This window comes from Saccostrea echinata, unplaced genomic scaffold (genome assembly GCF_033153115.1).
Source record: "Saccostrea echinata isolate AGI-Se365-2 ecotype Australia unplaced genomic scaffold, CSIRO_AGI_Sech_v1 ptg000039l, whole genome shotgun sequence".
Classification (NCBI taxonomy): Eukaryota; Metazoa; Mollusca; class Bivalvia; order Ostreida; family Ostreidae; genus Saccostrea; species Saccostrea echinata.
In genome coordinates this window covers 486,402-500,000 of record NW_026889788.1, presented here as the reverse complement: position 1 = coordinate 500,000, position 13,599 = coordinate 486,402, and the positions used below count along the sequence as shown (strand labels likewise).

The following is a 13,599-nucleotide window of genomic DNA, read 5'->3' as shown; positions in this document are numbered from 1 at the left end:
TGATGAGAGATTAAGCCGTTTTAGATCACAAAAGGTTTAAATGTAAGTATTAGGGCTTATTTTATTGGACAGAACAATGGCTAGGGCTTTTGATCTCCTCTTATCACTTTTAAAAACGTTGTCAGAGTTAACTATTTACGGCGGAGGGAGTGTGATATATTGTTAGTCTATTTCGTTTAGGTTACATAAGAAAAGAATATGCCATTTTAATTTGCTAAGTAAATTTTGTCATATAATTATCCTTTCTTTTTCATGGCTTTTTAGACAGATTAATTCTGGATAATCTTTAAATCTGAAAATGTCAAATAAAGTGGCTTGGGAAATTCCTCTACAGAAAAAAAAATAATTAAAGATGATTATTTTTTCAGCGCGGGGGGGGGGGGGGAGGACGGTGGTGTTGGATAATGCCAAGCAGGATCTTTATATAAAATGGTATTTGTAGCTCTGGTTAAAAATATGACAAAAGACACCTGAATTAATACTTGTTATAGGACATTCTCTGTTTATTCTTTGATGAATAATTAAAACAATTTCTGCCTTCATCTGAATGGTTTATTGGAAAGCTGATAAGATTTGACACGGGAAGAGAAATTACCGTAATTTACTTGTCAGCTGGAAAGAAGAAGAACCATACTGTACCAGAATGAAGATATTTTCGTTGGACAAAAATTGTTTTTACCTTGTTAACTTTTTCAATGTAGATTTATATCTTTTAATCCAAAAGAGAAATTAAAGACCCAGTTTACTTTTTTATGATCTCAAAGATTGTGGAAATAATTTGACCTTAATTTGTTTTACATACAAAGCAGTGATCATTTAGTGATATTTTGAAGATATTTATGACATTTCTATTCAACACTAATGAAGGAAAATTGATGGTTTATCCATACATATTGGCATAATGTTGGAGATTATTAAAACTTCAATATTCCAAATTCTTATATGCAGGCTTAATATCTGAAATTTTTCTATTTAGTGGAACAGCATGCAAATATCCGTTTGAAAGTGAGAAATGATTTCAACAATAAACTTCAATCTGAAATCTTTAAGATGATTGATGGATGCATTTCAATGACAGATATATTAAGTTTTCAAATGGCTTTACCACATAGGAATTAAATAAACACTGTTAGGAAGCTATCAGCTTTTAAATGGTCCATGGATCCCAGTTAGATAGGGTATTAATATTTATACCACTGCTGGACATTTAACGGGAGTCAAAAAACCTGGATTCCTAAATTTTCTTCCTTACACTTTACAAGGATATATAATAGGTCTAATTGATTTGTCAGTTTGTCTGCTCTTCATTCAACAAGTTGAAGCTGAAATTAATTAAATATAGCTAAAATTTGTACATGTATAAGACCAAAAAAAATGCATTTGCTGGTATAATCCAAGATTTTTCTGACTCTAATGCCTCCCTTTTTTGTATTAGATGTTTTGCTCCCCCTAAAATGACCATATGAAAACTTAAGGTCAGTAGAAATTGTCAGTGGAATTTCGGATTAAGTGTGGGGCCCAGGATTTTAATCTTTATCCATTAGATCAAAGTGAATAACATACATGTATTTCATTATTTGGTCGTTATCCAAGAAGTTGTTTTCAAATTATATTTATAATTATATTAATATTATTTAGTAGAATTTTTAATCAAACAATTCATGAAAAAGTTTAGCTATCAGTTTAGACTTCATTTTTTCCCTGACAAGTTGCAAATTAGCACACCACAGGAACTTACTTCAGCATGCAGGAAGCTCGTCATTGATTACAAAATTTTCAAAAGGCCAACAATGACAAATTACTCAATGGATAAAATTGTGATTTATTTAAACAAGTAGAAAACTAACATAATACCAGTGATAACCATTGATTTGTGAGTGAAGTGCCTTAACATTGAAGTGGTGCATGCTGCTTTATGAGTAGAAGGCTTGCTCAACAATATTTGTCAATAGTTCCTACAAATGATCATAAGCAACTTTTATTGAGCAATCATGGGTATTTTTTAAGAGTACATATCCTTTGAAGATCGAAATAGCAATTTGATATTTAGCTTGTTATATTGGAATGTTGCTATTCATATACATGTAGATAGATGCAAGCTATTTAGTATTCAGACTGTTTTATGCATAAAATCCAGTGTCAGAAATGTAGAGAATTCTTTTAAAGTCAATTTGGTCTTAAAAACCCACTCAGGACAATTTCTTCCCTTAGAACTATGTTGCATCGCTTTTCATATAATCAAAGTCAAGTACATGTAATAGTTTATATGGTACAGCACATATAAATTGCATCTCACAAGACAAAAGAATTATATAAACATGTCGTACACAATTTTTCAAATTAGTTGTTTTAAACATGATCAACTTTTTTTAATCTCTGACATTCAGAGTTACAACCTTTTGAATTTTTACAATTTTAAAAATTTTCATAATTATTACAGATTTATTTGATTACACATAGTGTACATTGTCAAGGCATCCTGTTAAAATGTTAACAATGAATTTATCCTTATTCACACTGAGATGCCACCTGCTGGAATCGATTTTAAGGTGGATTAATCACACACAGTTCTAGTCTCTTTACACATTAATGCATATTTTTCTTTATCCACAGAGATGCCACCTGCTGGAGTGGATTTTAAGGCAGAGTAACCACACAAAGTTCCATTTTCTCTACACTGAAAAACATTTTTATCTTTATCCACAGAGATGCCACCTGCTGGAGTGGATTTTAAGGCAGAGTAACCACACAAAGTTCCATTTTCTCTACACTGAAAAACATTTTTATCTTTATCCACAGAGATGCCACCTGCTGGAGTGGATTTTAAGGCAGAGTAACCACACAAAGTTCCATTTTCTCTACACTGAAAAACATTTTTATCTTTATCCACAGAGATGCCACCTGCTGGAGTGGATTTAAGGTGGAGTAACCACACACAGTTCTATATTAAATACACTGTAATACATATTTATCTTTATCCATAGAGATGCCAACTGCTGGAGTGGATTTTAAGGTGGATTAACCACACTCAGTTCTATATTAAATACACTGTAATACATATTTATCTTTATCCATAGAGATGCCAACTGCTGGAGTGGATTTTAAGGTGGATTAACCACACTCAGTTCTATATTAAATACACTGTAATACATATTTATCTTTATCCACAGAGATGCCACCTGCTGGAGTGGACTTAAGTTGGAGTAACCACACACAGTTCCAGTTTCTATATATTGTAATGCATATTTTTCTTTATCCACAGAGATGCCACTTGCTGGAGTGGATTTTAAGGCAGAGTAACCACACACAATTCCATTTTCTGTGCACTGAAAAACATTTTTATCTTTATCCACAGAGATGCCACTTGCTGGAGTGAATTTTACGGTGGAGTAACCTCACAAGCTCCAGTTTTTATATATTGCAATGTATATTTGTCTTTATTCACAGAGATGCCACCTACTGGAGTGGATTTTAAGAAGGAGTAACCACACACAGTTCCAGTTTCTATACACTGTAATGCAGCCTCATCTTCACCGTGATTTTATGTACACCGCTCAAAGCATGTACCCCTCAATGGAGTTCAAACCCTTCAGTACACACACCAGTAGGGAACTCGAGGTATAATTGATTTTTCTTTTCAGTGGTGGATCTTATATTTTATGTGAGAGGGAATGAAAAATTGGAAATGCCTATATGTTCTTTCAAATTGAATTCTTCCTATAATGAAAAAAATAAAATATGAGATAAAAGTTAATCATTACTACCCCACTCCAGAACTTAATATGTAAGTGAATGAAATGAGTACAGTTTGTTATTTTTAAATTTTAAAAAATACAAAATTCATAAAACAAGGTACTTGAGCATTCAAGAAGTTGCAAAAAATATCTATAGTTTCTCCTCTACTCTTTTTAAGAATTTTGATAATAGATTAAATTTCAAACAGTACAGTGTCACTAGAAAATGCAAATTATGAAGAACTATTGCAAAATCCAATCTGCATCAATAATATATACAAAGCTGAACCACTACATAAAGAATTTCATGTAATGATTATTGAACTTGAGATAACTTTACAGCCCTCAGGAACATGCCTTCAAATTAATTCTACATGGTGAGATCTTGCTGCTACACTGACTTCTAAATTATAATTCATTAATAGAGGGATTAAGATAAAGGCTTATGAAATGGACAAAATCTTTACAAATCAATATTTCACAAAAGCTAGCTTTTTTTGCCAGACTCATTAGTCATTCGAATTAATACTGAATAGGATTTTTTTTTTCTCTTTGAAGAATATGTGTACTGAATTGATTGATATCCAGGATTTAGAAAAATTGGAAAGAAAAAATACTTATACCTAAATTTCAGGGGAAAAAAGAGCTTAAATTTTGTAATAATAAATTTGTAATGCATAATTGTATTCTGGTCTATATCCACTTAGAAATCTTCTCTAGTTTACACTGAAAGAAATGATTCAAAGTTAAGTCTGATAAATGTTAAGAGAATATGCCCTATTTAAAATTTCACAATTTATCATGATTTCAGGATGTCTTGAGACATGTAATGTGTTTGTTTTTTGATTCTCAGGTAATTTTATCCTTCACACTGGGCCATGCTAATTGTATTCTCTGGTATTAACTTTTCAACATGCTTCTCAAGTACAAAATTCTTTCAGTTTTCAATGTTAATTCAAGCCACTTAAACTTTTCCTCCCAAACAATTGTGTTATGATCTTGATAATGGAGTAAAATTGCATGTTCTCAATGTTTGTTTTCATTTAAAATACAGTTTCAAGGACTTTAATTGCCTTCAAAATTTTTCAATAATGATAAAAAAATGACAATATTTTAAGTCCACACCCATTGATATTGAGTTGTATCTATAATGGCAATGTATTAAGTTCAAAACTATGGCATAATCCCTTCGAAGTACTTGTTTTATTATAAACAGAAGAAATTGTTAAGGAGCCCACTTGATGTGTTTATTAAAAATGAATTGCTTGCACAATATAAATGTCATATACGAATAGCAATCAATTCAGGTGGCATTTAATGAAGCTTAATTCAAATGGTTTAACATTATCATTCGATGAAAATCAATTTGAATGTAACCAAGTCATGTTTCACTGAAAAACATTAAATATTAATGAAGACTTGCTATGCTGGTGGGTATTCCATCCCTCAGCCATGCATCTTTTATAGTCTTAGTAACTCTGTGTTTGCTCCAATATGTGCCTTGGTTAAGCTTTTTTTTAAAAAAAAAGATGAAGACTATAATTTTAAATTAATTTCTTTCAGCAAAAGCTGATACTGCACAGACAGAACAACTTTTACCGAGTCAAGTCCGGTTATTTTCGGTCTGATGATGACGTCAAAAATCAGGCAAAGGAGAGGGCTTGTGTCAAATTTCCAGAAATTCCTATCGAAAAGGAAACAAAATTACACAGAGTTTATACTGAGTACAGGTATTGGATTCTATCAGGGGAGATAACTTTTCATTATAAATCCTTACACAGAAACTGTAACTGTTATATATTCTTTCATTTGTATGCCTCTTTGACCCCACAGTTTAAGTCCTACCTTGATTAATTCAATTAATTACATTAACTGTCCAGACTTAATTAATTCTGCTATAAATTCTTACTGACTACTGTTATTAGTCTTTTTTTTTTCCTTTCTCGTATTTGTTATATTAAATGTTGTGTTGTATATGTGTTCATGAACAGTAAAAACTGTCTAATCTGTCAACTGTGCCATCTTTTATTTTCATTCCCGCTATACTATTTTCCATGTTTTGAACACAGTGCAATCCAACACTCTGTTCCAACACAAAATTTGTCTCCCAGTGCATATTGAATTAGACAGGTTTCACTGTATATCCTATTACTCAAACCTCTGTATATCCTAGCTTTTAACGTGTTCTCCTATCTAACAATTTCAGTAAACAGAAAAATGGAATTGTTCGTTTTGGGTATGTTTCACTTGAAAAAATCAAATTTTCAAAGAAGTCAATTTTTCTAAACTTAGTATTCATTCCACATTTTCCACTTCACAGTTCACTGAGGGATCCAAAGTCAAGAGAGTCCCTCCCCATCATTAAACAGCCCAGGGTAACAGAGAGGGCCAAAAATAAAGTTAACAAACACCCCCTACTGGCCCACAACCCAGAGAAACTTCACTCTAGTCATGCAGTGCTCAGGTGAGTGAACTCAGGGAAAACTCAAAATCTTAATGTACAGTGTATTAATACATACAGTTTATGCTGTTCAATGCAAGAAAACTTCAACAAGGCTTAAATCTCTGAAGTCTCAAGTACAGTCTTCTTTTTAACCATAAAATACATGTTTCATTATAATGGTATTCAATAAACATTGTCTTTCAAATGTTCATAGCCATTTTAGTTCAAAGGACATATCATCTACTATGGAGTATATGAAACAATTCAGACATTGCCATGTTTTGAAATTTTAAAGGTGCATGACCCATTCTTTCATGTGTATCAAAGTTTATCATGCCTATGTTATTGTTGTTTAAATCTACATTGTCTGCATGCAGGTTTCTGGAAATGCCAGTCAAACGCCACATTCAGAATGAGAGCAATCCCAATAGTCTCAGTAACTCCTTACAGAGCCTCACTTCTGTGGACCAATCAGCACTGCGCCCAGTCAAGCATGTCTCCCTCAGTATTCTCCCTGAAAAATGTGCCAAAAATTTACATGTAAGTAAATAAGTGCCACACCAGTTATTGATGGGAATTAAAAATGAGATAATAACAAATAAATTCACTTTGAAACTGAAAGGAAAATTCATTATCTGAAATATTTCTCAATTAGGACTCAAGGGATTTTTTTTCATTATAGGCAGAAGATGAGAGGCCATCTGAATTGGATGAAAATGCCAGAACTGTAATCAACTGGTATATGAATGACTGGACAGGTAATTGTTAAGTTGTAAGTTTAAATTACATATATCTACATGCTTGCAACAGGTAGTACTCTATTTTTACAAATTTCTCCTTGTTGCACTTATTTCTTTCATAGCTTTTGTTTATTTCATAAATCCATATTTTTATAACAGTGAGATACAATGAATACAGAAAAAAAGAGACTTAAGGATGTGATTTATTACAGTTATTGAATTTTAGAGATTTTGAGAAATGCAGATGCACTTTGGAACCAAACTTATGAAACTTTCTGTTTGTGTACATATTCATTGACTTTGGACACTTGAAATCTTGAGTAACACTTGAAAACATTTATTGCCCAATTCCAATTTTAATTTGATAGGTGAAATTACTCTGCACTTTGAGAAATTCAAAATTGTCACAATACATCCTGGAGACCAAGGTCACCAAAAATTGATCCCATAATCCCCTCTCTTCGCAAATCAGAAACACCATTGGATTATCACCAAAAACACGCATTACCCCCGCCACGTAATATATTGCTTTTCAATTTGTCTCGTAACTCTTTGTCCTTTTCAATGAGTGAAGGTAGCTCTTTTATCAGGAAGTTATATTTGTTTTTGATAAATCATACAAACGTTTGTTGATATGGAATCAAACAGCTTAAGACTGATTCTCTGATATAATGATATTTATTTTTCCATTTCGATAGTTTAATGATATTTGTTCTTTTTGCAGATGTGAAAAGAAATGAATTTCTACATAAGGTCATCCTGAAGTTGGACGCTCGACAACAGTATTTTATATCAAGTTTTTTATCAGTACGTAAAGGCCATAGACTTCAATGTTATAAACGCGTAGTTTGATATCTGCATTGAATAGTCAAACATTTAAGACACACATGTGAAAATGATTTAACCTTGCTGATTAAAATGTGCTGAAAATGTTTGCCGATCAGAATTTGAAAAGAGCTACAAAAGGAATATTATGAGCATTAAAACTTTTTTTTAAAAAAAATCATTGTTCAACAAATTTTAAAACAAAGTAAAAAAAGGGCCATATATCAGCCATTATATGATTTATCTTTGCCAGAATTTAAGAGTGATTTAAAACAAATATACACAAGCTTTTCTTAAAGTACGTTAATCTTGTTTTGCAGGTGCGACAACATCGGGATTTCCTTTCCCTCTTACCTGAGAAAGTGGCCCTAAAGATTCTCAAATACCTTTCTCCATTTGAAATACTCACATGCTCAAGTGTATGTATCTATCATCAGGTCCTTTATGTCAAGTTTACCATTGTTTTGGTTTTATTTGGAATTTTTACTCGGAAAGCCTGATTTAATAAACGTCAAGTGAGGTCTATAAGGCTGAACATCACTTAGCCATATGTTCCTGTTCTTCCTTGGAAGTTAATTACTGGAAATATAAATACTAGTAATGGTATCTTGTTTGTGTCAATGATATAAACATTTTAATCCTTAAAAATGTTTCATATTTCATTTATACAAAAGACAATGAAATTAAAACTGATTTTTGATACATATAAAATGAATGTACCCATATTGTATCATTGTAAGTTCAAGTTTTTATGTAAACTAACTTCAAATGCCTTTTCATTAAATTATGCTCCTCAGGTTTTGAGTAAACAAAGATAGTTTGTCATCCCAAAGGATGCATTTAAATTAATTTTCAATTATTACACATGGTATACCATTATTTTGTGAATTTTCAGAAATCATGACAGAAAAATGTCACTTGCATCTTCATTTGACAAAACATGTATAGCAATAATGAAAACAGTGCTATATCATGCTGCCATTTTCACTTTCAGGTCAGTAAGAACTGGTACACACTTGCCAATAAGAATGAAGTTTGGAAGGACAAATGTGAACACATAGAAATTAAGGTTCCTGTTCCCTCAAATCCTAACTGGAAAACAGTATATAGGGATAACGTCTACTTGGCGAAAAACTGGGAGAGTGGAGCCTGCCGTGTCCTTGACCTTAAAGGTCACAGTGATCAGTAAGTGATATGTAGGAATGTACAGTGTTTGATCATTTACAGTACTGCAGAATCATCATTATTCATGGGGGACAAGTGTTTGTTGATTTTGTGGGGTCACCCTTGACCACAAATTTACAACTCCATGAACAGTTAGTTTCTAATTGTTTTGGTTCACTGAATATTCAGTATACAGTCAAACCTCGTTATCCCAAACTTGATGGGACCAAGAAAAAATGAGAGATATCCGAGGATTGGAGATATCCAGGGTAAAATACTTAAAGAATAAGAGGTTGGGACTTCCAAATCACTTCAACAGAACTACAGTATTGGAGATATCAGTGTTCCAGACACAGAAGTTCATTTGTATATGAGTTACCCAAGAAATTGTGTCCCCATTGACTAGTAAAATTTTGTTTGCCCACAAAATTGACCCCATGAATAAAAATGACTCCAAAGTACCCATTTTAAGTAATGGGTTACAGACTGCATTATTTGTATTTTGAGTTTATTCTATTTTTCAATGTAACACTATAGTCATACTGTAGGGTGGAGGAGATCATTTTTGATGGTAGAACCCTGGCCAGTGGGGGTCAGGATAAACTGATCAAACTGTGGGATATGAAAACCGGGAAACTCCTCCAGACTCTGAAGGGCCATGACAGAGGGGTGTGGTGCCTTGACTTCTTCACCCAGGCCCTGCTAGTTAGTGGCTCTTATGACGGTACCATCAAGGTAAGATTGTTTTGTTTGGTCCAATCACTAGGGGAAGCATGTGGTGAGGTATGGGGGGGGGGGGGGGGGGGCTGGGCTTCCATACCTGCTTATTATATGTGGCTTTCATTTGGTCTAGTAGTTTAGAGTCCTTTAAAACCTTTTGGGAAATTTCTTTTTCATGGAAAATGAAAAATTCTGATTTTAAATTACTTTAAGATATATAATCATCCTAATGTACATGTATTACCATAACGTATGTTCTTCAGAGAAAAATTCTGGATTTTTTTTGTAAATATCACAGTACATATATTCAAAATTGGTTCAGTATGAAGAGCTATGTGTATAAACTCATAATTTAAAAAGTTTGTTTATTGGCCATCATAAACTTTTATGTTAGACAATTACAAACCACAGTTTATTTTAAAAATATCATCAATACATGTATACAGCTGTACTTGAAATGTACTTCATCTTAATCCTCCAGTGTAAATATGTAAACATTTGGCCTGTTTACTTTGGAAGGTTTGGAACATGAAGACAGGGGCGTGTTGTAGAACATTGATTGCTCACGAGGGTCCAGTGTGGGCCATGGTACGACACGAGAACATCCTGGTCTCTGCCTCTCAAGACAGAACGGTAGGTGGATCTAAGATTCGTAAAATGATCTTATAAATATACTTTTACATCATAAATACATAAGGGACATGCATTACATGAAAGATGATATATTTTTAGTCTACATTATGAACAATATTTCCTTTCACAATTAAAGATTTTAGGTATAAATGCTTGAATTAATAAAAGTTTCAATTTGTGCACATGCATTGACAAATGTAAATGTAAACATGGTTACATCAAACATGCTTATAATGAATTCATGCTTTTAGCAATGTGATTTCATTCCCAAAGTTTTGTAAAGGCATCATGAATTTAACAGACATAACAAATTACATTTAATATAACAAATCAAAATTTCTCATCCCTGGTATACCGGTACTTTATTATATGAGCATGTTTTACAGTATTGAAAGGTAAGAGAATATTAAGCATATATACTTCACACTAATGCCAGATAAAGTTGGGTTATTATCTGAAATACTGTACACTGATCAACTGCATATACATGTCTTTTTCTTACTTTTTTTTTGGAAAATTTCCTTGTAGGCCAAAGTCTGGGACATCTCTCGCTGTCACCTACTGACTGAGCTGATTGGACACAATGCAGCTATTTTTGCTGTAGACATGTCAGAGGATGGTTCTCTAGTCATCACAGGGTCTGCCGACAGGGTAAGATATAGTACCTCATTACTGCCTGAAAATTAAATACGAACATTTTTTAGTCCCCTACCGGTGAAACCAGAGGGGACTATAGGTTTCCTCTGAGTCTGTCCGTCCGTCTGTCTGTCTGTCTGTCCGTCTGTCTGTCTGTCTGTCCCTCTGTCTGTCTGTCAGTCTGTCCCACTTGGTTTTCCGCACTTTTTTCCTAAACGTTTGCAGATATTGAGCTGATTTTTGGTATGTGAGTGTGTCTTGATGAGTTACAGATCAAGTTTGCATTTCGTTCCGCTTCATTGATTTTTGACGGAATTACGGCCTTTTCAATTTTTAGGGGTTTTCCGCAATTTTCTTCTAAACGCTTGTAGATATTGAGCTGATTTTTGGTATGTGGCTTTACCTTGATTAGTTACAGATCAAGTTTGCATTTCGTCCCGCTTCATTAATTTTTGACGGAATTATGGCATTTTCAATTCTTAACGGGAACGGAACCAGATTACACTTGCTGGTAGGGGACTAGTATTGCTAATGCAATACTCTCAGAATGCTTGTTTAAATAAAATTGGACCAAGACATAAAAATAGTCATGGAAATAAGACTTGGTTTTCTTGTAAACAATTCCTGATAAATGATTTTTTTTTTTCAAAATCTTATATAGAGACTGTGAAAACACGTTAATATTGTGCTTTTTATGAAATAGTACCTAGCCACTCAGAATATGTGTCTACTATATACCATAGTAAAATTTTCTCTGTTGTAGACGGTTCGTATTTGGGACAGAGACACCGGGGTGAAGAAGCAGACAATCTGGGCCAGTCCCTCCACCTCTATCATGGCGGTCAGTTACAGTAAGGGACTGATTGCCTGTAGTTATGGAGAGACAATATGTCTCTATAATACAGATATATGTAAGCTCATCAGGACATTTGAAGGACACATGAAGAGGTAAAAAAAAAAAATCCTCAAGATACCTATGTTTGCTGCAAATGGCATTTTTTTAAAATAACAACATAGTTAAAAAGAGTGTATCTCATTTTGTACTTAATAAATATCTGTCTGTTTAATGTGTATACCAAAAGGCGTGAGAAAACATTCGATAAAATTAAGGAAAAATGAAAAAATCATATTATATTTACAGGATAGAAACAGTGAGATTAAAGGTCACCGATAAGGAGAAATTGTTAGGAACTATTGTCAGTGCTGGAAAAGATGGTCTAGTCAAATACTGGGATCTTCAAAGGTAAGAGTTATGTCCCTTGCAATCTCTGTGGATGTGCATGAGATATACATGTCTAACATGAATTAAATGTTTATTATGGACAAAATTTATAACATGCTATAATTTCAATCATGTAATTACATAATATATGCATCTCCTTCATTATTTCAGGAAAGAAAGCATCCAAACTAAAGGTCAAAGAGGAAATGTGAAATGTATTTACTTTGATGACCTCAGAATAGCAAGTGGGAATGGAAATAGAATAAGAATTTTTGATTTTAATTTTTATGACAAGTCACTGGTTCCTAGAGAGGAAGTGCCTCCAACTCAGGAAGGAAGAAGAAAGTCTAGTGTGGCTGCTGGAACAATCGTCAAGGACTTAAATGCTGAAAGTTCAGGGGTCAAGGACGGAGCAAGTTCAGGAATAGCATCTCCTCATCCAGGGGAGGTTTATTCTAGAGCATCACGTCAAAGTAAGAAAAGTGAAAAAGAGAGTTCTATTAAAGCCAGAGAAACACCACAACAGACAGAGGCATAAAGAATAAATCATTTATATAGCGTCAAAGACTGTAAACACAATAAACAACAATTTGTGTGTTTCTTTTCTTAAATATGCCACTTAAGTGTCAACAATGTGTATGAATTGTGTTCATTTTTAAAAACTTTACATGTAAGTGGAGGTTTGTGGAATTTCAATTGTTGACACTGCCATGGGAACCCTTTGTGCACCCATAAATGAATCATAGTGCTGTGTTCATATTTATATACTGACATTGTCTTTATACACAAGAAAACTGGCTGTGATATTTTTGTTTTTAGCTCACCTGAGCCGAAGGCTCAAGTGAGCTTTTCTGATCACATTTTGTCCGTCGTCCGTCCGTCCGTCTGTCCGTCTGTCTGTCTGTCTGTCTGTCCGTCCGTCTGTAAACTTTTCACATTTTTGACTTCTTCTCAAGAACCACTGGGCCAATTTTGACCAAACTTGGTACAAAGCATCCTTGGGTGAAGGGGAATTTAAATTGTTAAAATGAAGGGCCAAGTCCCCTCACAAGGGGAGATAATCAAGAGAAGACAAAAATAGGGTGGGGTCATTAAAAAATCTTCTTCTCAAGAACCACAGGGCCAGTAAAGCTGAAACTTATATGGAAGCATCCTGGGGTAGTGTAGATTCTAAATTGTTCAAATCAAGACCCCCGGGGGTAGGGCGGGGCCACAATGTGGAATCAATGTTTTACATAGAAATATATAGGAAAAATCTTTAAAAATCTTCTTCTCAAGAACCACTGAGCCAGAAAAGCTGAAACTTATGTGGAAGCATCCTGGGATAGTGTAGATTCTAAATTGTTCAAATCATGACCCCCGGGGGTAGGGCAGGGCCACAATAGGGAATACAAGTTTTACATTGAAATATATAGGAAAAATCTTTAAAAATCTTCTTCTCAAGAACCACTGAGCCAGAAAAGCTGAAACTTAAGTGGAAGC

At 33.7% G+C, this 13,599-nt stretch overlaps 1 protein-coding gene across 1 annotated transcript in view; it reads left to right on the top strand.

The window, feature by feature from the left end:
- The window catches only part of LOC133200415 (F-box/WD repeat-containing protein 1A-like), a 13,498-nt gene extending 834 nt beyond the window's left edge, over window positions 1-12,664 (top strand). The window contains exons 2-16 of the mRNA XM_061336219.1: window positions 3,448-3,618; window positions 5,298-5,464; window positions 5,941-5,970; window positions 6,055-6,198; window positions 6,555-6,717; window positions 6,860-6,935; window positions 7,642-7,724; window positions 8,063-8,161; window positions 8,737-8,927; window positions 9,455-9,641; window positions 10,146-10,259; window positions 10,788-10,910; window positions 11,659-11,843; window positions 12,037-12,138; window positions 12,289-12,664. Coding sequence (XP_061192203.1) covers window positions 3,448-3,618; window positions 5,298-5,464; window positions 5,941-5,970; window positions 6,055-6,198; window positions 6,555-6,717; window positions 6,860-6,935; window positions 7,642-7,724; window positions 8,063-8,161; window positions 8,737-8,927; window positions 9,455-9,641; window positions 10,146-10,259; window positions 10,788-10,910; window positions 11,659-11,843; window positions 12,037-12,138; window positions 12,289-12,655 — 2,202 coding nt within the window. The 3' untranslated portion in view covers window positions 12,656-12,664. The remainder of the gene's footprint in view (window positions 1-3,447; window positions 3,619-5,297; window positions 5,465-5,940; window positions 5,971-6,054; window positions 6,199-6,554; window positions 6,718-6,859; window positions 6,936-7,641; window positions 7,725-8,062; window positions 8,162-8,736; window positions 8,928-9,454; window positions 9,642-10,145; window positions 10,260-10,787; window positions 10,911-11,658; window positions 11,844-12,036; window positions 12,139-12,288) is intronic.
- The last annotated feature ends 935 nt before the right edge of the window (window positions 12,665-13,599 follow it).